Below are 26161 nucleotides of genomic sequence, written 5' to 3' on the forward strand. Positions count from 1 at the left end.
AGACATTAATCAACTGCGATGAAATTAAATGTCTCAGTAAAATGATGGTCATTTACTTAGATTTTTTTAGTAAACTTTTTGGAGGATCCCGAGAAGTTACGTCCAGCGGCTTTGTTTCATTTTCCCACATTTGTGCACTTTCACAGATATTAAACAGCTATTAAATCACCGTTATAACCGCAATATTTAAACCTAAAGAAACACGAAATAGACAAAATAAAAAAAATCAAACAACCGTACTTCGTTCCTCGCGTTCCCGCCAAAAAGTTCCAATACACAGATTAAATATGGCTCTAGGGCTGCCAGTAAACTCAGTGTAATATAAAATATAACTGTCTGTCACCGTACCTTACCGTGCTGTGATTGTAGAAAATCAATTACTACTACTGCTCAGTAGCTGGCGCTATGACCCCGAAGTGGGTCTTGGCCTCCGACAATAAACTTTGCCATTCATCCCGGCGCTGCGTAACACCTTGCCAGTCCGACGCTTGGAGCTCTCGTAAATTTCCTTCCACAGCGTCAGACCAGCGGTACTTGGGCCTCCCTACGGGGCGGCGTCCCTCCGGTACACCCGCGTACACCCGTTTCACAGCCCGATCCTGCTCCATATGTACTACATGCCCGAGCCATCCGAGCCTCCGTGCCTTCATCTCCCCCAGAATATTTGGCTCACCAAAACTTACTAACAATTTTACTTAGACAATAATTGCTTGTTTAAAGATATTTTATGAAACTTCATTACATATATACTTCGACTAGATACTCGCTCGCTTCGTTGGGCATTTAAAATTAACATTATTATTTAGTCAAACACTCGTATATTAGCCTATCTATTAAGTATATGTAAGTATTTTCTACATGGATGCCAAGTTTCAAGTCAATCGGATGCATGGTTCAGTAGTTATAACGGAACATCCGTAAAAACCACTGTAGATTTATATATTAGTATAGAAGTATAGATAGTAGTTAAATACAGTTTAATTTCTAGATTTGACACCTCGATAAATTTTACTAGTTACTAGCGGTTACTATGAACGTGCTTACTGCTCAAGTTTTGAAAATATAATAACGTTGTTGGACTTAAGTGTCCGCCATAATGGAACATAATTTCATTTCATCTCATCTCGCCTCGTACTATTTGATTTCATTCTATTGTATCCCAACTATTGTATCACTATTTCAGCTATAATCGGAACGGGGACATCGGAATCGGGACCCCCTGAGAAGATCCGGTGAGAAACACAAGTGGTGGGTATTAAGTACTCAGTGGGTTCAGTCTATGGCTTAGTTCGTTCGTGAATGGTGACCAGTGCTTGAGAAGCCTAAAAATATCGAAATTCATGTTTCGGGAGACGTCGGCTTAGTGTTGCCTCGTCACCTGGATCGGATGCAATTCTTTTGATTCCCAAGTAGTATGTAAATAAAACAAAATTGTACGTTTGAAAAGTTGGACAGCGCACAATTTTTTAAAGTGCAGGTCTCTTAAGTATTTCGGGTTTGTGCACCGACGAGAGAAATCCCAAAAGACTTTTGTGCTCCTTGACCCTCGCTGGTTCTGTCCTAGCATGGTATTCTGATTGTTTTTTTTTTATTGCTTAGATGGGTGGACGAGCTCACAGCCCACCTGGTGTTAAGTGGTTACTGGAACCCATGGACATCTGCAACGTAAATGCGCCACCCACCTTGAGATATAAGTTCTAAGATATCAGTATAGTTACAACAGCGGCCCCACCCTTCAAACCGAAACGCATTACTGCTTCACGGCAGAAACAGGCAGGGCGGTGGTACCCACCCACGCGGATTCACAAGAGGTCCTATTACCAGTAAAAAGTGCCGGCCGTGGTTCCGCCCTAAATGCTTTAACTCGTTCGCGCCTGTCTGACCCGTTTGAAGTTCAATCGCGGGTCGTAAAGCAGGCTTTAATCAATTAGAATGAATATAGCCAGGCTACCGCCTCCCACTTGCAGGTGGAAGTCCCACTGAACACAAAAAATATAACATTTAGTAGTCTTTTTCTATTTATGTAGTTATTAAATATAGTTTTAATACAACTTATCGGGAGCGTTTCTGTATATTGCTTGACGTTAGTTAATGGAAGTTATTGCTTACATTTCGTCATAAACGTCAAAAAGGTATGAATGTACAATTTTTGCGCAGTATTGATCTCTGCCTTATATGAAATACGGAAGGTTTCAGTAAATTTTATTTATTAAATAAAATAATTACTAACAATGTAAGAGTATTATTAAACGTTTTTATTTGAGAAACGATCCTCTGCTGTCTCCGAGATGATTTCGAAGGATTCTTGATGATCTGTAGATCGTTTTTTTGCGGTAAGGTTTTTCTATAAACAAAAGTATATAAAAAAATATTAAGTTCCGACTTCATTTAGCTTAAATTTGGTTTTTGTATACACGTACTCTGTACACTTAGATTTTGGATCTTTTGTAAATTGTGACGTGTATTCCATATGGAGTTTAAAAAATTATTCAGAATGATACCTCATGTCTTTTTTACATCACATCACCCGGTCTCAGAGCAGAGTTCATTAGGTACTACTAAATGGAATTGTTACGCTTATTACATTACAATTGAGATCATTTTTGGCGCGTACAATCTGCTCTGTAGGTAATTAATGCGCTTACAGTGTTTACTTAGTACAGCACTCAAACTCCTATGTCCTTCTTTAAACAAGGTTTTAGAATGATCTTAAAAATTTGTTAACTACCATTTAATTTTAAACAAAAATTGTCACTAAGGTTTGAATTTAACAAAAAGGCATATATTTTACCCGTCAGTGTTGGAAATTGGCACATGTAGGTACCATCATGGGAACTATTTCAGCCACAAAGCTGTCATACGGTGCGGTTTGGAGGTTAGAAGTAGAACAACGTTTGCACAATTTAATTGCGATTATGATTACATCATTCCATTCTTTATAGCCTTCGAAGACAAGCGACGTACCTGTTAATGGTACTTGGCTAGCACTAAAAATTCCCGAAGCACAGCCTGGCCAATTACCTCCTACCTTAAAACTAGACCTTTGAACGCACAATGCGTTACCAATTCGACATAATTGTACGACGGCGGCGAGTGGTACCTACCATTGTAAAGGCGAAATCGGTATCATTCCAAACAGTTCTTTAAAGTATATTTAAATATACTGCTTACCATAAAAAATCCTTCCCAACACGGAAGAATGTTATCCACCTAACGCATTGGTATTTACGATAGCATTTGTTTTATATTCACGCTGTGAAGTCTATGAAGTCAGATAATGAGGGGAGGTCCACTGCCCAAATATGTAAAAAAAGACTGCCCGAGTTAAAACTCAATAGATGAGTGACTCCACTTAAGAATAGTTTCAGAAATTATTAATATTCTATGTGTGAAAAAGAACTTCCATTTTAGTTATGTTTACTATCGCCGAAAGAAATAAATCATTAAATTTTACCAATGCCCTCTCGACGTCTTTTTCAAGTTTAGCTGCTTCTTCGCTGTCTACAATTTGAGCTCGCAAGCATTCCGTTGCAAGCATGACGATTCGTTGTAATTCTTCATCAGGCACTTGTACGCCACATTCTGGTAGATAGTTTTAAATCACCATGATAGTTTTAATTTAATTTTATTGGTGGTAGGAGCTCTTGTGAGTCCGCGCGGGTAGTAACCACCACCCTGCTTATTTCTGCCGTGAAGCAGTAATGCGTTTCGGTTTGAAGGGCGGGGCAGCCGTTGTAACTATACTGATACCTTAGAACTTATATCTCAAAGTGGATGGCGCATTTACGTCGTAGATGTCTATGGGCTCCAGTAACCACTTAACACCAGGTGGGCTATGAGCTCATCCGTCCATGTAAGCAATAAAAAAAATATTCTTTGTTACCTTCTTATTCGATAATTCGATAATAATAATCGAAAGAAAAAAACTAAATCCGTTTAATTATATTTTGCCATGTGTCATATTATTATAAATGAAATTTAGTAATAACATATTTTATGAATACTTTAACATTTTTTTTGTTTTCCCAGTACTATTTGAAGAAATATTTTCAACAAGAGCTGCACTTAATAAAAATTAAGAGCTTAATTTACATACTTAGAGCAGTTCGACGTTGCAGAAGGTTACAAGGGCGATTAACTTATAGGGTTTTACATAAGAAGGTATCTAAAAATAGACAAGAAATTCATGAAAAAAAATATTAAACCGCGGGGCAAGTCTAGTGGTGAATATAAAATTCGGTAATTCAATTTTAAGGTAAGGAGACAATCGTACCTTTAATATCTTCCACAACTTTAAATGTATCAATTTTATCGATAGATTCAGCGGTAAGAGAATGTTGGTCATCCACCAGTGAATTAACTAATGACGTCATTGTTTCTTCCGTTTCTGTAAATGGAATGCAATTTGATAGGTAAATAGAGAGTGCTTTCTAAAATATTTTAAAAATAATATTTCTTGATTGAAAATGTGTGTTCTTTTACACGTATTAAAATTTTTACATCACAAGAATCGATAAACATTAAAACAAAAGGATAATTCTAAAAGGTGTTAAGTACGAATTATTAATTAATAATTTCTGTAATAAAAATCAAATTTGTATTTTTCTGTCTAACTCTTTTGTTATTATGTTGTCTCAAAGTTCCTCATCACAGAAATTTGATATCTAATTTATGATTTCGTACACGCGATTTGGAGCTCACTTTAAATTGGTGAACTGTAAAATCGACTTAGTGATGCTCAAACAAAAAAGTCAAATCAATGATTTATCGGGATATTTGAACATCATAGTGTATTCTTCTTCATATTATTATATCTTCGGTTTACACGAAAAAACTTTCATTAAGGTTTTATACTAATATTCTTATGATAATATGACCCAAAACAAAATCCCTTCTCGTACCCAAAAAACAAAATCTATTTCATATCCACATACCAAGATCGGCTGTTTCTGCATTATGGAACAGAGCGGCAAGGATTGGTCCGAGTCGTGAGTGTAAAGGATGAACCGCATCGGAAACGTCCCGCAAGGCCATCTCGAGAGATTCCATCACTTGTTGAGATTTTAAGTTTGCACCTTCCATGGTTTCCACCTATAACAATGATTTTATACTTCTTCGAAATCGTAACTTTTTTTTAATAATTTTAATTAAATCGTAATTTTAATAATTTTAATCGTATTTTTTTTTTATAATTATTATAATACATTGTGTATTAATTGTATGTATATTTACGGATATAAGTATGTATGTATGTATGTATGTGTATATGTATGTGTACATATATGCATATGTATTTCACTGGATTGGTACACCGCGCGTAGTTAGTTTCCAAATTATTCTTGTCCACCTGATGGTTGTTTGGAAGAGATCGCTCTTAGCGATAAGATCGCCAATTGTACTTTTTTGTATTTAATGTATCGCACTGTTTATTTGTTTTTTGGTGTGCAATAAAGAATACTCTCTCTATCTCTCTTTCTTAATGCAGTCTTTGGCTTCATGGAGAGCCGTGCCAAGAGGTATGTTTACATGCTCTGATACTTAATGGCTCCTTCACACAGAATTTTTTACTCAATACTGTCTTATTTGGCAGCACGGATCACTATAGTGACCTGTTCCTTACGAATTTTCGGCGAGCTTGGTCATGTTACTCGCGGAGACGTTGATGTCTTAAAAAAATCTTATAAGAGTACCGGAGATCGTCGGATAAAAATATGTGGGATGGGCAAAGCGAATACTTAAATTATATTTATATTTTACCATAAAGAAGACTAGAAGACTGATTCATTCTTAATTATCAAATTAATTCACCATTAAATCAATTAATTCTCTTTTTTTTTATTGTGGGATTACTGATGGCCCGGATGCCTTTCTAGTTTCACCAGAACAGGTGAGCGAGCAAAGGCTCAGCCAGGAGGGGTGGGATTTCCTAACAGCTGCCCGATCGCTTCAAGGTACTCAGGACCATGGTGACCACATTATATATATCAGGTATTTATTGTACTAAGAAAAAGTCAAGATTACCGTTTTGCTTCTAAGCAGTTTTCGTATAAATGAAATGGATGCTTTAAAGGTTTAGTTGCTTATTTATGTAATGAAAAAAATGGTTGTAGCTAGAAGCCAATTAAACTCGACTTTTTTTAATTTTTTTTTTATTGCTGTTGTTAAGTGGTTATTGGCGCCCATAGACAGCTACAACGTAAATGCGCCACCATCTAGAGATATAAGTTCTAAGATCTCAGTACAGTACAACGGCTGCCCCACTCTTCAAACCGAAACGCATTACGGCTTCACGGCAGAAATAAGCAGGTTGGTTGTACCTACCCGCGCGGACTCACAAGAAGTCCTACCATCAGTAAAAATGTGCATATCACATAGGAGGATCTATTGGAACGGTGATGAAATAGAGTTAAATGTGTGTACGTACATGTTGTCTTATAAGGCGATCGGCCAGTGCAGCGAGCGCGTCAAATGCTCTAGTCTGTTTCTTGTATTGGCCAGGATCTCCGCCGTACTTCACAAGCCACTTTCTCAACAACTTATCGACCACTTCAAAACGGGATTTCGTTCTTGAATTCAAAGAAAAATAAATTTTGGAGACTATACAATGTATGGATTCGTTTAGAAAGTGACACGTGTAAGCAACTCCAAGGAAATAAGGGGCGACATTATTGGATCGAAAGAAAGATCAGGTCTTATCTGTAAGATAATTGGCATTGCAACTGCAGAATTGGTATGGCTTTTATTTAGTTAGCGAAATATTTTTCTGGCTAGTTAACAAAAAAAAGGCTTTGTATGACTTAAATATCAACCCCTATTCAAATACTACCCACAAACTAAGTAATACAATCAGAATTGACTTTTGTTTAATAAATACTGTGTTCTTTACTTCCTAATTAGGGTACAGTATGGTATTTTCAGAAATGCAAAAGTGTAAAATATTATGTGTTTGCAAACGCATTGAACAATATGAATTTCAACTTTTGAAACTTAAGGTGAATTTCTTGAACAGACCCTGATATAACTTCAGGTAGCTCAGAAGTTAGCTCTTGGAGAAGTTCGTCGGCGTCATCACGCGTGACTCTCATGGCGTCCAAGCAGTCGTACAAGAGTTTCATCACGTTTATATCATAGATTGACTTCATTCGGGAGCCGAGAGGCGTGCTGAAAAATTATACTCGCATAAATACAAACTCTTATAACTGGAGGCAATAAACATTACAATTTTACAAATTACTGAGGAATTGTTCGAGATAATACCGGCATCTCGTTTTTACCATCGCACGGCCCGCCACCGGAGTAGAGTTCATCCATACTACCTGGAGCCACTGCGGTCATCCACAGTGCGTTTCCAGAGGTCTTTTTTGCCACGTACCATCCGGCTATGGAATGAGCTCCCCCTCCACGGTTTTTCCCGAGCGCTATGACATGTCCTTCTTCAAACGAGGCTTGTGGAGAGTATTAAACGGTAGGCAGCGGCTTGGCTCTGCCCCTGGCATTGCTGAGGTCCATGGGCGGCGGTAATCACTCACCATCAGGTGGGCCGCATGCTCGTCTGCCTACAAGGGCAATAAAAAAAAAACCCAATCATATACATAAATGTTACGTTTTAGTAATTACGCTACACAGCATTTATCAAAAATACTTACGTTGGAAAATATTTATGTCGAGGCTTCGTAGATCGCGGAACTAAAAATAGATTGATATGAGAACGATCGCTCTCCGGTGACGTCACCGTGGGTGGTGGCGTTGGCTGGGACAATGGTTTCAGACGCAGTCTTTTAATTTCCTCTCGGAGAGCCTGACCATAACAAAAGCCCTTTTAGTGTAATAATATACTTAAATACATAGGTAGAAGGTAAATAATAAATATCGATCAGCTACGACATTTTTTTTTTTTTTTTACTTTGATGAGTGGACGAGCTCACAGCCCACCTGGTGTTAAGTGGTTACTGGAGCCCATAGACATCTACAACGTAAATGCGCCACCCGCCTTGAGATATAAGTTCTAAGGTCTCATGTTTTAGTTACAACGGCTACCCCACCCTTCAAACCGAAACGCATTACTGCTTCACGGCAGAAATAGGCAGGGCGCTGGTACGCACCCGCGCGGACTCACAAGAGGTCCTACCGCCAGACATATTATTGTACAGGTTTAAGTAAAATATATATTATTACATGTATTTGTTGGAGTTGCTCTGAACGTATGATCCGCAGACGGACCACGTCCCTTTTGTACTGTGCCGGCTTATAACCTCCAGCCATTTCTGTTGGGTCTTTAAAAGGCTGTAAACAAAGACATAAAATATGGAATCAGCAACGCAATGTGACGTAAATATATTATATACATATATTAATGTGTCTTTCGAGTATGTGCATTAATAATCAGATTGAGTTAGAGCATTGTTTTTCTTGGCTCTTTGGTGGTAGATATTGTCACCTGTATAGGTAGGTGCCATGCCGTCTTGCCTTTTTATGCCGCGAAATAGTTCCACTTTGAAGCGTGGCACAGCCTTAATACCGTACAATTGAGACTTCAGGTTTATGATGTCTATAAACTCCGGTAGCTAATCAAAACAGTAATATCGATACATTAAGTGCGAAATAAATTCAAATCTCAAATCAAAAAATTTCTCTATCATCAATAAACAAAGTCGTTTATCTTATACTGTTTGTGTATAGATATAAATGGGCTCATTATTAAGAAATGTTTAAATTATCGATTTATAATAAAAATATAATCTAAGGGTAATCGCGCGACACTTAAAGGATGAACGAATCAATATATTACGTATTACAGTTTAATAAAATTAAACTAAAAACAATTGATTTGATATTATTTATATCCTGTTGATACTGATCAGTGTATTAGAGCGAAATTATAAAATTATTGTTTCGTCTTCGGTCCGTGATGCGTGTGCAAATTTTCATGTTAATAAATATGACGTCTTCAAATCACCGGTTGCATACAAACTTATGTACATACCGAGCTAATAATAATCGTGACGTGAATGTGCATAAAGCGATATTTTGCTTAAATGTACGACGCCACAAGACATTGTTTTATTTACCTTTTGTGGTAAGACATCGGCTTGAAGCGCTGCAGCCAAACGCAGTCGCTCCGAGTAACGTTCAACGGACTGCAGATATTTCTTCTCGAGCTCACTATGTCGCTCCTAGATTTATTTATTTTAACAGGAAATTAAACTCATCATCAATAATCATCATTGTGAAATTAAATTTATTCAAAGTTTATCTCAATATGTTACGTGTACATGCATGGATTTTGTAGTAAATAGTTACAACGCTAATTCTCCACAGAAATTTAAATAATGGATTCGATTGTGTTAATTCGAACATCTCACAGTTATCATGGTAACTGAATACTAAGTTTTTTTATTCTATTTATTACATTGCATTCACATTGGCGGAATTACTGGTTAAGACATTCTCTATCTGTCAACCAGGGGTGATGCAGATAACTTACTTAGAAGACTTAATAACTTAGAAGGTGCATTGGTTGATAAGAAAAATGTATAGGTACTATATTATACAATTTACTATGTCAATTAAATTGGCACATGAAATGTAAATTTAAATAAAAACATGTAATGATAAATGTTTAATATTTTCTATTTTTTTATTGCTCTAGTAGACAGGCGAGCGTACGGCCCACCTGATGGTGAGCGTTCACCGTCGCCCATGGACTTCAGCAATGACAAGGGCAAGCCGCTGCCTATCATATTGTTAATATTCATTCCATACTTAGAAATTAATATTGAGATCATTCTGTTAATTTACCTAAAAACATGTTTCAAATTCTGAATTTTGAATACACAACGATCAGTCATTGTCCTAATTAGTGATTATTGGTCAACATGTGAATTGAATCACCCTGTCTACTTTTGCCGTGAAACAGCTATGCGTTCGATTTCAAGGGTGAAAGACTTAGGACCCACTTCTAAGGTGGGCGGCAGCATTTGCGTTTTAATGTCTATGGGCTTCAGTAATTACTTGACACCAGGTGGGCTGTGAGTTCATTAACTCGAATAAGCAACAAAACTATTAACTACCGTCTAATGTTTAGTAAATAAGTTGACTATCCCATTTCTTTGCACCCAGAAAGATATACCTAACAGCGTCCTGAGGTCTGGCAGTTCTTCGACTTAGGTTTTCGGTTTCACGTAAAGAGGATCCTGCTTACATAATAAGGAAGGCGGTAGTTTTAAGTGCATAATTCTAATTATTGTACCTAGATTTCTGTGAACCGTGATTAACCCGTTGCGTACACGTAAACTACCGGCAATTGTATTCTATCCACCTACCCTCCACTTCCGTAACTGCGCCAGCATTTGCGGTGTTGTTCCCAAAGCAGCAGAGAACTTATGCCTCCTAGCCATCTGTCTCAGCAAGTCGTCTAAAATACGATCGACTTTACGAGGTTTCCCCAATTTCTTTGTTAGAACATCTCTCATTTTATCACGCAAGTCCTTAGCTTTAGCTTCCATTTCACGAAGATCGATATTCATACGGAACAAATGGGTTCGATTGATTCTAAAATTGATATAAACTTAAGATATAGTAAGTAGTTGACTAGAGAGACTAATAGTTTCGGTGAGACGATGGATAAATAGGAGGTACAATCAGGTAATCAGGTGCTTGTTGAAGTACTACGGTTTTATTATTTTTCCAACCGAACTCATACTTTATGGTGATAAGCCGTTAAGCATAGTGATGCTAAACGATTATTTTCCAAATAAAAGTACACAGTAATTAATATATTTCATCAGTGAGGAATTAATTTAACTATCAGTTAAGCGATAGGTTAAGTATAATGGATAACGAAAGAATGTATTAGAAAAAAAAAGTTTTCAAATGTAGCTAAAGTTCTGAATCAAAATTATCCTAATAAAAATAAGTTACTTCTGTCGCTGCCTTTGTTGCTTGATCTCGTCTTGTAGCTCCAAAACTCTCTTGCGTAGTCTCGTAAGCATTTGTTCAGGAAATACAACCGTTTGAGAGAGACCCTCTGGGCCCTCGCTGTTGCGTATCGCCGAAGCTCTGATCTGATCGTACCGAAGCACCACCACTTGGTCTACATCGTTCATGCAGCTCTGTTTCTCCAACTGAAGAACATAGTTTTAGTCATGAAAAAAATTAGTCATTAGATGCTGTTTTAGGGTGAAGTGTACACGACTTGGGAGGGCCCTATGTAAGTACCCTAAGACTACAACAACAATATGCAACAAGAGTTTTATATCAGCTTTAATCAGTTATTTCATTTTTTCATTGTTATCTGATGAAAAAATCAAAATCGAGATGTTTTTGCAGTACCGTCTATTATAGAAAAAAGTAGGGCTAAGTCAGTTTTATTTTAAAATAGAGTAGTAAGGAATTACTCCAATATCTGCATTGCGTGGCTTTTTGAACCATTTACTACGAAATTGTCATCATCCAACGTTCCTAGAAATAGGTCACAACGCGCAGTCTTTATACTTAAGTTAAAATAGTTTGTGGGTTCGAGACTGGTTGACAGAGCAGTATTTTTTTATGAATCTTTGTAAAGATCATCATTTGCGTTCGGGATTAGTAACATGCTAACGTTGCTTCTACACTGATTGCTCATACGTCAAAATCAGCTTCCGAAAAAACTGCAAATTAATATTTTAACTGAGAAAGTATGAAATTCTTGTAAAACTATTTTTCGAAACGTCAGTGAATTTAATTAATATTATATTTTATTATTACATGGATTTAATTAATATAAATATAATTATACCCTGGTAGAAATGTAAATATTTAGGTAACTGCAATTGATGATTGTTAGCAACCGTTACTCAGTAGTCGTTGATTTGTCTTCTATGGTAGCATGCGTAATTTTAAAAACGTTCGTTAAGCTACAAAATATTTCAATACTTATTTACCATGAATTCTTTCAATTCATTCTTCCTTTTATCTAATTGCGTAGAAAGTTTGCGTTTAACTTTATTGTGCGCGTCGATATCCTTGCGAAGCATCTCCACAAAACGGCCCTGTTCAATCATTTCTTGTTCGTGTTTGTGTCTGTTTGGTAGTAAGACTGTTAGAATTTTACTTATCAAAAATTATTCTTTTAATTAGAGGCTTTAACCTGATAACATATTGTCTGGTTAAAAATATAGGTTTAGAATGAATACAGAAAAAATACCTGGTGTTTTTGCTGCAAATATAAATTAATTTCAATTGGAAGATGCCTTAGTACTGACGGTATTTGGTTGTCTATACTAATATTATAAAGAGGAAAGATTTGTTTGTTTGTTTGTTTCGAATAGGCTCCGAAACTACTGGACCGATTTGAAAAATTATTTTTCCATTAGAAGCCGACATTGTCCCTGATGAACATAGGCTACTTTTTTTTCATTTTTTTTTATTTTTATTTTTTTGGTTTCATGTGTGTTTTAATGTTTCCGAAGCGAAGCGAGGGCGGGTCGCTAGTGAAAAATAATTTTAATTGCCATAGTGTTTGACTCATATTGATTATAGTGAAGAAAAAGTATACTATAATACTAGTTTTAAGTAGAATCATTAGCTTTTCTGCACAAAAAGATTCATCGAAATCAGTTCAGTATGATTTATAGCAAATAGTTCGTCGAATATACAACGAAAATAAATCGGTGTTTTTCTGTTAACGGGTTCAACTTTATGCGTTCGCGGTCTCTTAAGCCTGTTTCGCACTCCTGGTACCATTATGTATGAACGATGAAGGTTTGGATTCCTCTAAAGTCACCACATCCAATCATAGATAGAGATAATCAAAGATTATCTGTGTGTCTACCTGTTGCGCTAAGTCTTTGTTTAGATAGATATAAATAGAAAACAAACGGCTTTATCACTAATCTAATCTAATAAAATATCACTAATGTTTCTTTATGGCACAAAGCCCTAAAGATGTTAAATCAACATTAATAATCAATAATAAAATAAATGAAATAATCATAAACATAAATCAACTCCAAGAGATTGCTGACCTTGTGTTTCTCAAGTCGTAAGTTTTATCGTAAATTTCTTGATCACATCCTTCGGGACATACGTTAGGGTCCAGTCGAATAGGTCCGATATCTCGACTGTCCATACTACCTTCTTCTTCTTCTTCTTCGCTTGAAGACGAAGAAGATTCTGATTCTGATGATTCTACGGAATTAAGAACAAAGTCTTCTCATTCGATTGTTTTAATTAAACCAATCTATTATTTATCTAATTAGGCTACAATTATATAAAACTACTTTGACGGTTTAATCTCGCGTATTTTTCTTATCATTGTAACATGTATTCAGTCCTGACCATGAAAACTAAAAAGTAGAAAGATTAAGCCGCAAAAGTAATATTAATTATGCCTACGACTCGCAAAAGCTGCAGACAATATTGTAGGTTAATCAAACAATGTATTATTAGCTTTCTACCCGCAGCCTCACCTGCGTGACTAAGTTTTATAATTCATAGGGCGGAGAAATTTTTTCACCAATAGAATAAGAGGTAGCCTTCTTTCCGGGAATTGGAAATTCCGTTTCAAAATCAATTCAACGGTTTCGGCACGTAAAAATAGTAACGCTAGGTCAGAAAAGCAACAAACAAACAAATTCGATGTCGTTTCTTAACTGACACCAAAAATACACACGAGTTAAAGTTTTCGTTTATACAGTGATTTTTAAAATAGTAATAGCGCTATGGGAAATGTACCATCGTCGTCTCGGTCACGCGGTGGACGGTATTTCTTCTTAAAGATCCTTCGCAGAAAATCAGCAAACTTGTTATCTTGGACCAATCTTTTGAACTGCCGCTGCAGCTCTTGACAAGCAAAATCCAAACTCTCTTTTTCTGCTTCATGTTCTTCGATCCGATGTTCGCATTCAGTGATTTGGTCTTGGACACTCCGTACCTATTGTCCGATGAAAATACGATTTGTACTGGGGGTGATACTTTCTTGTTTCTTTGATAAAGCAAGTGATTTAAGATGGGCGATGGCTTTCATGCCTAACTATTGAAAATTAGCATTAAAACGAATGAAATTAAAATGTGGATTAATTAAGCTTAGTTAAACATAAATTAATAAAAATAAACGTACTTCTATATAAAGATGACGATGAAAAGATATTTAAACGGAGATTAAAATTGCATTTCTAAACAATACAACAAGCCAGTGCTTTGAAGCAAAAATAAACCAATTTTGTCGATCGACATTACCTGCATTAATTTTGAGAAAACCCTTTCAGCCAATCTGTCCTCGTGCGCTTCAAAACGATTAAGCACATTCATTTCTCTGTGAAGTTGGTACAAGTGTAACTCCAACAATTGATCTTTCTCCTGAAATGTTCGAAATAACCAACAATTCCAATGGCATTTTGAACTCCAACTTATTTTTTTAAACTATTTTTCACTGTCCATACTGACAATACATATAGGAAAAAACTATTCCAGAATATTATTTAAATTTTTTACCTGTACTCGAATACGTTCCCGTTGAAGTTGCCTCAAACGTGAATCGAACTGTTGTACGGCCACTTCGGCGTCAGCGAGCAGCATGTCTTGTTCATAAAGGTGTCTGTAAAATTATATTATGGCACTCTAAACACTACACAGGATCTATAAGGTCTATTTTTCAGTGACAAAACTTTACCTGGCTATACGTCGTTCACGAATTTCAATCTCAATGGCCGATGATTCTTGATCTGGCTTTGGCTTTAGCAGTTCCCAAGAAGCAGCAAGTGGACGGGATTCTAATTAAGCAAATAAATTACTGGCTTAGGAAAATTGATAGTGTTTTCGGAAAAGATTCAATTTTGGATTTGGATTTTTACTAAGTTTTTGTTTATAAATTGTACTAACCTGTAATCGGTATGAATCTTGCAACTCTCGGTTGTCTGATCCTGGGCTGTGGAAACAGTGTAGATTTCCTTCGTTCTTGGGTTTTCTTAACCGTCGTAGCTCTCGACGTGACTTGGACGGATTCTGGTTTAATCTATTTATTAAATAGTATTGTTTAAGCCCATATACCAGAGCCCTGTTAAATTATTCAATTACAGATTTACTTGTTTTAGAAGTCTGCTGTATTATTTGAGAGCAATAAGTACAAAACTATTTCTGCTACAAAGCAATCATGCTTTTCGGTTTGAAGGACAGATAAGGCGATTATTAAACATGATAACAATTTATATTAGTTGTTTCAATGATTATAAAAATATACTTTGGTGTCTATTAAATTGCATTTTATTTGCAATTGCGTTATTAGATGTAGATTTCTTATCGGAGTAGGGAGGTAGGTACATTTAGCGATAGGCAGCGGCTTGGCTTTGCCCCTGGCATTGCTGAAGTCCATGGGTGACGGTAACCACTCACCATCAGGTGGGCCGTATGCTCGTCTGCCTACAAGGGAAATAAAAAAAAATGCAAAAATTTAATACTGCCACCACTCTGATTTTTAAGATAATTGGTTCATACCTCAAGATTCTTTTCAGGAAACTCCAAATCCTCGTCGATTTCTGGTATATGGGGTGGTGATTTAGCCAGTTTCGTTGGAATTTCAGCTTTAATTTCTAGTAGACGTTCACCAATCTCTTTCATTCGAGAAACAAGACGCACTTTATGTTGACGTAATTCGAGTACTTTATCGTTAAAAGCTCTTTTGGTATCGTAGATCTAGCGTAAATAGATTTAAATTTAATGAAATTTTAAATTAGCACAATTTTTTTTCCACTATAATTTTGACATTCTTATTTTTTTGCATTAGATGGGTAATCAGTTCTCGGTCCGTCTCGTGATAAATGGTACCGAAGTTCATAGACATTAGAATGCAAATGTTACGCCGCTTAATTTATAAAAATTGCGGTTTGATTGTTTTTTAACCTGACGTTATTACTTTATTGCGGAAGTCGTTCGTGAACAATAAAATTGTGTCAAGTACGTATTTTCTCAGAAAAGTTGGTAACTGCCTTCGTGATTTGAACACGGACATAATTGCGTAGCTTGATGCGAGTAAGGTACACTGGGCATCTTATCCTTTAGACGATGACGATTACAAAATTAATTTCGATGACATTTCAACAGACAACGTGTGTGTGGTACTGTTAACAATGTAAACAAGATATATTACCTACAGACTGTTTCTTTAGATTACAAACCAGTCAATCAACATTATCACCCAATCGGTCAATCGTTTCTTTTACAAGCCATTTATGAGCTTTAGTGGTTTCATTTTTATTTTTATATATGCCAATTTTGTTTACAAAAAGTTACCAAAAGATAAAATGTAATATAATATGTATAATAGAAAATAATCTAAATCTTCAGGTGTCAGTGATTATGGTCGAATTTTGAATGGACGAATGCTAGTCTAGATAATGTTTATAGACCTCTTTCCTGGCTAGACAGACACGTAATTGCGTATTGTGTCCTGGCGGAGCGACGTAGTCTGGTTCGGTCTTGAGCAGTCTATTGCCGATGGTTGCTTCAGCTTCTTTTAAAGCTTCAGCGGCACCGGGAGGCATTGCTAGTGGATCGGGCTTACGGGATAGATGTTCCTGCCACTGATACGCATTAAATAGTTCGAGACTGACTGAAAAACTCAAAGGTTATTTTAACAATTGATATATCAATTATTATTTTAGCAACCTGTCAATGGGACTGTCGCGATTCACGTTGATACATTAAATCGAAGTCCAAATTGATTTGTATAACGCCTGTCCCATATTTCATATCGAAGCGCCAAGAATGATGGCTTTTTCTTCTTCCTCAGTCATACTTCTTGTGTCTGAGAGTCGTGCCCATCTCAATTAATGAGTTTCGTCCTCACATTTCGCCTCGTAGACGGTGGAATCGAGCGGTGGGGCGGACCTGGTCAGACTAACGCATTGGACTACGTCCTCGCGATCTGATTTCTTCCACTTTGATAGTAAGTAGGTACTAGTGTGATTGTGATATCTTATATATCTACAATATGCCTATCATCAGTATATTTTCTTAATAAAAAAATAATATACCTACATCTATAAATAAAACAAAAGATGTAACAGATTAATTACTTCGATAAATTGTAGATGATGATTGTTCAATCGTTGATAGTAGTTTCGAAGTGCTTTTTTCAGGACATGCGGAGGATGGGCAGGAAGGCCCAATAAAAATGAAGCGACTCTGGGAGGAGCCCACGATGTTTTTCTGGCTGCTACACGACGGGATGTTGACTCTGCACGTCTATTAACGATAACAATTTTTTTTTACAAAAACTAGTGTTCCCGGGAGGATTGCGAAATTCGACTATAATTAATTAAAAGTATAAGTTTGAACATTATTAAGGTTCTATAATCACAGATTTTGCCATACCTACACTATAGGCAAATAATATTAAAGATAAACAACATTAACCAATTCTCTATTTGACCACAGACTGAGCAATAACTAAAGTTTGACAATAAACATAGTATTATATATGTATGTGCGTGTGTCAAATACATGGTAGTGTGTGTAATGTTTTTGGTATTGATTTCATGTATTATTAAAGCATAATTTAAAAAAAGTATTAGCATTCTGCACTCCTTCTCTATATTCTCTATAAGTGTGGGAAATGTCATACTCCTCCGTCCGCGCAATTTTCCTAAAAGGGGTACAAAGTTTTTGCTTCCCGTATTAATATATAGATACCTCTAATAAAGCATTGGTGTGTAATTTTTTCGTTTCTTCTTTGTACCTTTTGCTCCAGATTCTAATATTAAATCTTGTTCAAGTAAAGAAATATTACGCCAAAAGTGGTTTCGTAGATATCTCTAATTTTATCTTAATTTTTTTGGTGTTGGGCAAGCAGTTGGCCGACACTTCGACTATTGAAATCTTTGATTTCTACAATGCACTAGGAGCAACAACAATTTTGAAACGAGCCCTTCGAATATTTGCAAGATCTCATGAACTTTACAAATACAAAAAAAAAACATTTAAATAAAATTGTGAAATTAAAAGCAGTGAAAAATATTGGTAACTTACTTCAGTTGAATCTCTACCATTTCCAATAAATTCATATCCCTTTAGCAGCATGTGTAATTGTCAAAAAAAAATTAATGGGAGCTTTGCAATTAATCAGAAACAGTCAAACAATATCTTATTATAATTACTTACCTTCCACGTAATGCAGCCTCAGCCATTTTTTCGTGTACCTCGTCGAGTTGGATTTGAAATTCTTTTGATAAATTCTTCTGTCGTAGCGGTCTAATCATTACTTTTGGATCTCTGAATTAATAAAAAAACATTGTAAACGAAATCATAATGAAATTAATGAAAGTTTAAAAAATTTGAGCTTAGTAGATCTTAAATGGTCACATAATAAATATTGTAATGTTATTAACATCACCCGCCTCGAGAGTTGAAGTCTATTACTGCTTTTCTATAAAAATAGGCAAGTATCACTAGTAAGTGCCCGTTGGCATTCGTAGTAAGTCGGTATAGTATTCAGAGAGCGCTGCTACGAATTTTTTGCTGAATTATGTTCTATATAAAATTTTTAATGTGTTCTACTATTAAAATGGAAACCATATGCTGACCTGATAGCTTTTAAAGTGAAAGGGAACACGTCCACTTGTATAATATTCCTGGAGTACATCTTGTGAAGTGCCAAGTCTGAAGCTTCAAGTTGATGAGCGAGCTTTCTCCTAGTCAATGCTTTTGCTTCATCTAGCTCCTTTTCTTGTACTTCTAGAGGACGTGGGTCGAGAGTTACGTCGATTTGTTGGGATGCCGGTAAATTGCGGTTTCTGTCAAATAATTATTTGAACATAACACCTGTTTTTCCTATTTTGTATTAATTTGTTCTCTACACAGTTGACATAGAAGATTCTATGATTATTTTTGGTTCTAGTTGGGTAAACGAGCCAACTGGTATTAAATGATTATTTGATTCCATAGATTACAATGTTAACTTTGCTGATCTCCTTGGGATACGAAGCCGAAGTCTCAAATAAATTGCATATCTTTCAAACCGAAATCCACGGCCGGAATAGCTAGACTGTCGATGCCTATCATAAGATACTACGCAAATTCAAAACTGTGCGGGAAATTATTAAAAAAAGAAAATCTAATTATTCAAATCAATGATTATCTCACAGTAAAAACAATTATCACATAATGAATAAAGGTTAAATTTTCTCAAGGTTTGCCCTTCGCCCCTATCCTCATACTTACGCTTTAATTAGTTTATTATACTCGGCAGTAAGTTCGTCCAGATGATCTCTGACACGCTTTTTATGAGCATTTGCTATAGCCATCATTTTATCATATTCTTCCTTTTGTTTCAATTCTTCATGAGACATTAATTCACCGTCCGCTGTACTGGGTTCTTTTATCTTTGTAATTTTCTACAAAACCGAAATAATTCTCTGAATGTATTTATTATTTATGTTGTATTCCCAATAACTCTTAGCCATAACTAAAATGGAATGCTTAGTTTGAAATTCATTTGAAGAAATACGTTTTTTTTATTACTTAGATGGGTGGACGAGCTCACAGCTCACCTGGTGTTAAGTGGTTACTGGAGCCCATAGACACCTACAACGAAAATGCGCCACCCACCTTGAGATATAAGTTCTAAGGTCTCAAGTATATTTTTTACAACGGCTGCCTCACCCTTCAAACCAAACGCATTATTGCTTCACGGCAGAAATAGGCAGGGTGATGGTACCTAGCCGCGCGAACTCACAAGAGGTCCTACCACCAGTAATTACGCAAATTATGATTTTCCGGGTTTGATTTTTATTACACGATGTTATTCCTTCACGGTGGAAATCAATCGTGAACATTTGTTGAGTACATATTTCATTAGAAAAATTGGTACCCGCCTGGGATTCGAACACCAATACATTACTCAACATGAATGCACTGGACGTCTTATCCTTAAGGCCACGACGACTTCACTTCTCACTATTTAGTACGGACAAGCAGTTACACGACTACCTTATAATTTTTGAGCAATAAACGTATACTATATTTACATTTAAGATATGTTTAAGTAAATAATATCATGATGTTTGCGCAAAAAATATAATAATAGAATCAAAATGACTTACAGGTAATTCCTGTGTAGGTGGTGTTTTCGATTGTTCTATCAGTGGTTCTGGAAAATTTACTGTGTACACGAAAATATTTCCATCAGTGCCACTTGAATATAAATAACTAAGGAAAGATAGAAAATAATGTTGATGAAGAGGTGGTTTCATAAACTCAAAGTACGGTGATATATTTGATGTGATAAATAAGTAAAAACTTACTTTCCATCGGCACTAAACTCGAAACAGGTGATAGCACCTGTGTATCTATCATGCATAGGCAAGTAGTAATTATCTGTGAAATCTAATCGAGGTGTCGGTTGAGCCTGTAACACAAACATTTATGCAATGAAATTAATCAGCTTTCGTGCATATTATCATGTCCATTAAATTGGTTTTCGTCTTTAATTTTATGAATACGTCCTATTTATTATTTAATCTAAATACACGTCGACGTGTGTACGTGTGTTTACGTGTATGTGTGTTCCTTATAGATCTCGAAACGGTTGAACCGATTTCGATGAAATTTTCAGAAAATCTTCGGGTTGGCCCAGCGGGAGCTCTTGTGAAGTTTGTAGCGATCGGTCAGCATAAAATAAAACTTTTCCAAACAAAATGGTTTCCATTATTATCTAATTTTGCTTCTCATTGAAGACTTTCATAGGGGGCTTAAGTCATACTGGTGGAGGGCGTATTGTGACGCAGACATGTAGGGTTGCCCACTTGTCCTGGTAAAACTGAAAATGACTCCGGACCACCAGTAATCCTTCACTCATAAAAGAAAAGTAGGTATCACCACTGCATAGGTAAATACTTATTTATGCCACGAAGGAGTCGTGTTCTGATTTCAAGGGTAGAGCAGCCGTTACACAATACAATTCGGCTTTCAACTTCATGTATAAAATAGATAGGGAAATTTATGTTCTGATGTCTCCGAGCTTCATTTTACTCCAGGCTGCCTATGAAGTTGTCTATTCATGAAGTGTAATAAAAAATACTAAGTATGATAGTTTATTTCCACACCTCTTCTTTTGCCAACCGCCTGCCTTTGAGTTTTTTCAGCATTTTCTGTTGAGCCATCATCCAAGTCATGTAGTGACGTTCCGGAGTGTCTTCGTCTTCGGTCGGCATTCTTACAACACGAATGTAACCGGTATTTGTACCAAGAAGCAGGTATCGACCATCGCATCTAAATTTTAATGCATACAATAAGAGATATATGTACCTACCGTAAGGTAAAAGACAAGCCAGAATTCGTTTATTCATATAAGTTATAAAAACATATCTTTAACTAAAAAGGGTATTCCAAATCAAAATCCCAAAACAAAACCATACTTACATGAACTTTAAAGTCGTTATATCATCGCACCATGCCCCTGGAATTGGACCGTACTTGAAAATTTTGTTAATGCCAGGATTCACTAATAACAATGCTCCGGTCCCTTTTTGAATTACCCATACACCTTCCTCGGAATATTTCGCCCAAGTCACAGTCGTTCCAAGCATACTTTCGCTTTCCACTAAAATTTTTAAATTTACTTTGTTAACCTTTTTGAATTTGAACCTATTTTTATAGAATTGCTTTTTATTTTCTAACTAATAACACAACTCCACAAAAAAAATTCGTTCTTTGTCCTAACGTTTATACTAGGTTTTTCCGGTTAATTATTCACAAAAACGAAAATAAAATACCTTTTTTTGGTATAAAGTTTGCTTTTGTGATAGTTATAGTGATATTACAAATTTTTTTTTTTTTATAAATTTTCATTAATTTTAATAATTTAAAAAAAACCGCGCTATGAGAGGGGGTATTTACATTTACACAGTGCCACTAGATGGCACTCGAGTCATAAACAATGATCAGGTGTTTTGTACAAGCCCAGAAAAACTTAAAATGTCACGAAAGTGTAAATACGATGTTGATGCGTTTTGTTTCATATGTGGTCAATTTATTAAATTTCAAAAGCCAACTGTTTCATGCCATGTATTTTTTTTGTCTAATTATGATCTAAAATATCGAAATTTTATGCTTTGCAATCAAAGTCAAATTTGGTGTTGACCCGTGTAATTAGTGTACTTAAAGTACCATAATACAAGAAAATACATTTAGAATATTGCAAGTCTTTGATTGAATACGCACTGAGTTCTATTTCTCCGATCCATTCTTCTTCGTCATCGTCATCTTTTTCAGCTTCTTCTTTCGCTTTGAGAGCTTCTTCGTCAAGACTGGCAAGATCTTCTTCAGCGGGGAAAGGGCGGTTACGCATACTGTTACCGAATTAATTTGTTTCAACAAATGCTTTTACACATGCACAACAAACATGCTTTTAGATTTTTAGACCTTTCACTTACACTTAGCTTCATACGTATGAACTAGGTGTTAGGGAAATGATTGTAACGCCTGAATAGAAGTAATGAAATGCATATGTACACAAAACAAACTGAGCGTGACATATTTTTCAGCGCTTCTAGTAGTTAGTGAGCCCGACAGGTTTTCGGGTCTAGTCTATTATATACACTTCTATATTATTGCACTGTAATGCTCTACGTCACAGAAGACCATTGACACAGTGTGCTATCTAATATTTAATTGAGTTAAATATGCAATTTAAAATGCGTTGGAAGAGGATGTCTTGAAAATAAGATTTGTAAAATTTAAATTGTCGTTTCACATTTTAAATGGCGGTTTACATCGGATGATTTTTAGGAAAACTGCATAGAGACCTGTTTCTTACCTGCCTAATTTTGAAAGCTAAAACGAATATGCTTTTAGAGCCATACAAATAATATTACTTACAAGTGTTTTTTGACAAGAGTCTCTTTGAAAGATACGAAATTTAGTTTGAATGTGGTTATGTCACTGTATTTGTTAACGTTCACGTCAGGTAGCACTGCTTCCATAATGAAACCAACTTGACCACATAAAAGTAATACACGTTCCTACAAAAACAAATAGCAAATCTGATGAAATGTCTAATATAGTTTTAGTAAAATTCAATGATTATATTTTGCCGAATCTTCTCAGTGATGAAAATGGACTGCGAACCGGTGGCGAAGTTGTGACGACTTGAAAATGCCTTTAAAGGCTAAAAATACATTTTAATCAAGATTAAATTTCACAAAACCGATACCGAACATTTTCATTTGAATCAAATCGATAGGGGATTTCAATTACCTCTTCGGGTTTCCATGTCATGTAGGCGATATTGTTTGGAGTTTCAATAAATCCGAGTCTTTGTAACTTAAAAGGAATTCCCGCTTCAAGTTTATACATGAATATAGTACAATCCTGTCCACATGTCACCAGTAATGTATGTTGCTCATTTATCGTTATCTGTGTTATGGCTTTTGAATGGGGCTTCCATAGCTAGAAACGGAATATCATTTCGGATTGAGCTAAAAATTTATTACTGTTAAATAAAAAAATCCTGATAATGTAATGTTAGTGATGTAGGATTGGGGTTTTCTTTTGTGTTCGCGATGTGCAGACATAATCAAAACTACTATTACGTTTTAAGCTCGCGTTAACTATTCTAACTAAGCCTAGACGGTAGTTAGTACAATAATTACAATTTGAAGAATTACAAACATCTTAGCACTGAAGTATGAAACCTAGGTCTATGCATCTTAGTCGTTCGTGACAACAAAAACTGTAGAGTACTCGAAATGTCTGAAATAATAGTATGAAAATAGGAAATGCGAGAATAAATTGTAAGTCATTTTAATGTAATCATATTTTCACAAATAGGAAGAGTATACGAACAAAATGAGGCAAAATATTTCCAAAAATTTTACTTTTCAATAAATGATATTTTGTGTAAATTGGGGGCTAGCTTAGCTGACTAAAAGTTACGTGGCTTATTTTATATCACTTCCATACATTTATGTACTTTTATGAACTTTTGAATAGAGTTAGAAAAATACAATATTATGTTGTGCCATTTCAGTATGACCGAGCTAAAAGTTTTTCGAAAAGTTATGCAGAATTAAGTAAATTCATTTCCTTAACTGTTTAATCAATTAATACTAGGCTGTAACGAAAATTAGTCAATATAAATTTAGGATATTTTAGAAAAAAAAAGATATGAATTGTATAAGTACCGAAATCAAATCCACTACGTCGGTTTCTCTATCTTCGCTGTGAATTGTAAGTGTAGAATCCACCTTCAATTCTACTATACTAGAACGCGATAGTAAATGTTCTGGGTGAAGTAATAAATGCCGCATTATCCCATCCGTGAAGCCTACTATTAAGATCCGCGAAGTTTCATCCACCTTGAATGTAACAAATACGAATCTAAATATGTATTCCAAATTAAACTTTCCAATTCTAATGTGCCAGTTGCAAATTGTGCTGTTGGTTTTTTATAAAGTGGTTTAAAAAAAATTGTCGCTGAGGTAAAAGTCAACTACCCTCTTTCGTTCTACTTTTGGAATGCTCTAGACCTAGATTTAACGCAAGTTTACAAAATTGAAGCGTTTGGTTATTATACGTCGATGTCATTACGTCATCTAGGAACTAATTCGTGAATAAGGTTGGGTTAGGTGCATAAGAACGAGTGTTTATAAACAATACAGATCAGAAGATTCGAAGCTAGGTTTAGTCGAGGGGATACATTCGTTTCGACCAGGCCTGTTTTCATCAAGCTATCGTCATTTATATAAAATTAGTAAATTTAGTAAGCATGTTAATAGAGATAAGATTATGAAATATCTCAATTTTACCTCTTCTGGTGGGTACAGCATACATGTAATAGGTGTCGGAAACTGGAAACGAGCCAATAACGCGTAAGTCTCTGTGCAATATGCGTGCAAAGCTCCATCTTCACCAGCCGTGATTAAAATTGGATGTGTCCTCAAAGCTGCCATGGCAACTACACCACCGGCGTGACAGGTCATGACTTTTTGGTGATCGCATTCTATTTTATCTATCTCTAGCTCAACAGTCCAAATTCCACCATTGCCGTCCTTCAAATGTAAAAGAAGAATTACTTTGAAGTTCATATTAATACACTTAATTGTGCCTTCGGTATTGTTACAAGGAAACCATGATTTTTTTGTTTAAACCTTATGACTAGTTATCATTTGAATCATACACTTTCTTCGTGGGATTTTTTGTCAATGCCAATATTACCAAATGTTTTAGACACAAAGTACTCATCGCGCTTAAAAAAATACTATATTCTTTAAAATATGTCATAAAGCAGATTAAGGCGGAGTTTTTTTCCAGGGGAACTTGTGTCTATTGAACTTAGTCGACCGCACGGTGCTGAGCTCTGCTAAGAAGTCCTTCTTGATTAAGGAGCATGGTGTTGTTAAGAGGTTAGATACATACGGGACAATCTTTATATACATTTTTCACAAATATATGGCATAGCTTCAGACCCTACAGACTAACTAAATGTAACACTTTTGTAGAGCTATAAAAATAAATTCGTACATTCTACCTATTAAAATCTTCAAATTTTATTTTTTGAATTTTAAAGTCATATTCTCTTGTTAGATTGCTTTGATTTGAAGAAGTACTTTATTGTTTTTCATCCCTCTCCATTTGAATAGTACAGTTGATATTTAGTAGTGTGAATATGATTAAAACCCAGAGACTGTTACAAACGATTGAACAACAGGTCCCAAATTTAAATTAAATGTTTTTTTATTGTATCAATATTTCTGCCTAGATTGGGTATTGATTTTAAGCATTACTTTCTTACCTGTGCATACCAAAACATATCTTTTTGATGTTTTAAACACATGATTTGACAGCCTGGAACCTAAAAATTAATTTGAAGTTGTTAATATTTAAACTGAAATATAAGTAGGCATATAATTAAAATAGAGAATTACGCAGGTTTCAGCGACAGGATTGAGCTCTACATAAGGATCATCCTCTGGTGGGTCGGCTTGCTCCACTGTATCCCAATACCATGCCCTCACGCAGCCATCACGGGAAACAGTTGTAACTTCATCGCCAGCAGAACTCAGCATAAATTGGATCTTTTTAACAAAAAGATAATGAGATAAATTGTAAAACCTTACATTAAAACATTCACAGCAGACATGCTATTTTATATGACATTTTAGGTAAATGCTCATCTCGCTCCTGCGCT

General features: G+C 35.6%; 1 protein-coding gene across 2 annotated transcripts in view; it reads right to left on the minus strand.

Annotated features, from left to right (window-relative positions):
- Positions 1–2190: 2190 nt before the first annotated feature.
- Positions 2191–26161, minus strand: part of LOC149501792 (cilia- and flagella-associated protein 44) — a 30572-nt gene continuing 6601 nt past the window's right edge. The window contains exons 8-43 of one of the 2 annotated variants that reach the window (XM_089731915.1): positions 25899–26048; positions 25766–25825; positions 24780–25022; positions 24156–24329; positions 23230–23421; positions 22852–22994; positions 22195–22322; positions 21394–21574; positions 21078–21243; positions 20277–20380; positions 20076–20181; positions 19195–19367; positions 18558–18767; positions 18136–18246; positions 18004–18042; positions 17052–17220; positions 16383–16556; positions 15472–15669; positions 14860–14992; positions 14651–14750; positions 14473–14575; positions 14218–14337; positions 13714–13912; positions 13005–13167; positions 11922–12060; positions 10921–11123; positions 10323–10551; positions 9069–9173; positions 8176–8283; positions 7647–7798; positions 7012–7161; positions 6425–6566; positions 4935–5091; positions 4274–4387; positions 3455–3582; positions 2191–2344 (exon numbers count right to left, since the gene is read on the minus strand). In XM_089731915.1, coding sequence (XP_089588041.1) covers positions 2246–2344; positions 3455–3582; positions 4274–4387; positions 4935–5091; positions 6425–6566; positions 7012–7161; positions 7647–7798; positions 8176–8283; positions 9069–9173; positions 10323–10551; positions 10921–11123; positions 11922–12060; positions 13005–13167; positions 13714–13912; positions 14218–14337; positions 14473–14575; positions 14651–14750; positions 14860–14992; positions 15472–15669; positions 16383–16556; positions 17052–17220; positions 18004–18042; positions 18136–18246; positions 18558–18767; positions 19195–19367; positions 20076–20181; positions 20277–20380; positions 21078–21243; positions 21394–21574; positions 22195–22322; positions 22852–22994; positions 23230–23421; positions 24156–24329; positions 24780–25022; positions 25766–25825; positions 25899–26048 — 5265 coding nt within the window. In that variant the 3' untranslated portion in view covers positions 2191–2245. The remainder of the gene's footprint in view (positions 2345–3454; positions 3583–4273; positions 4388–4934; positions 5092–6424; positions 6567–7011; positions 7162–7646; positions 7799–8175; positions 8284–9068; positions 9174–10322; positions 10552–10920; positions 11124–11921; positions 12061–13004; positions 13168–13713; positions 13913–14217; positions 14338–14472; positions 14576–14650; positions 14751–14859; positions 14993–15471; positions 15670–16382; positions 16557–17051; positions 17221–18003; positions 18043–18135; positions 18247–18557; positions 18768–19194; positions 19368–20075; positions 20182–20276; positions 20381–21077; positions 21244–21393; positions 21575–22194; positions 22323–22851; positions 22995–23229; positions 23422–24155; positions 24330–24779; positions 25023–25765; positions 25826–25898; positions 26049–26161) is intronic. The other variant, XM_089731916.1, reaches the window with a different exon arrangement.

The sequence above is a fragment of the Bombyx mandarina genome, chromosome 12, assembly GCF_030267445.1.
Source record: "Bombyx mandarina strain Sakado chromosome 12, ASM3026744v2".
Taxonomy (NCBI): Eukaryota; Metazoa; Arthropoda; class Insecta; order Lepidoptera; family Bombycidae; genus Bombyx; species Bombyx mandarina.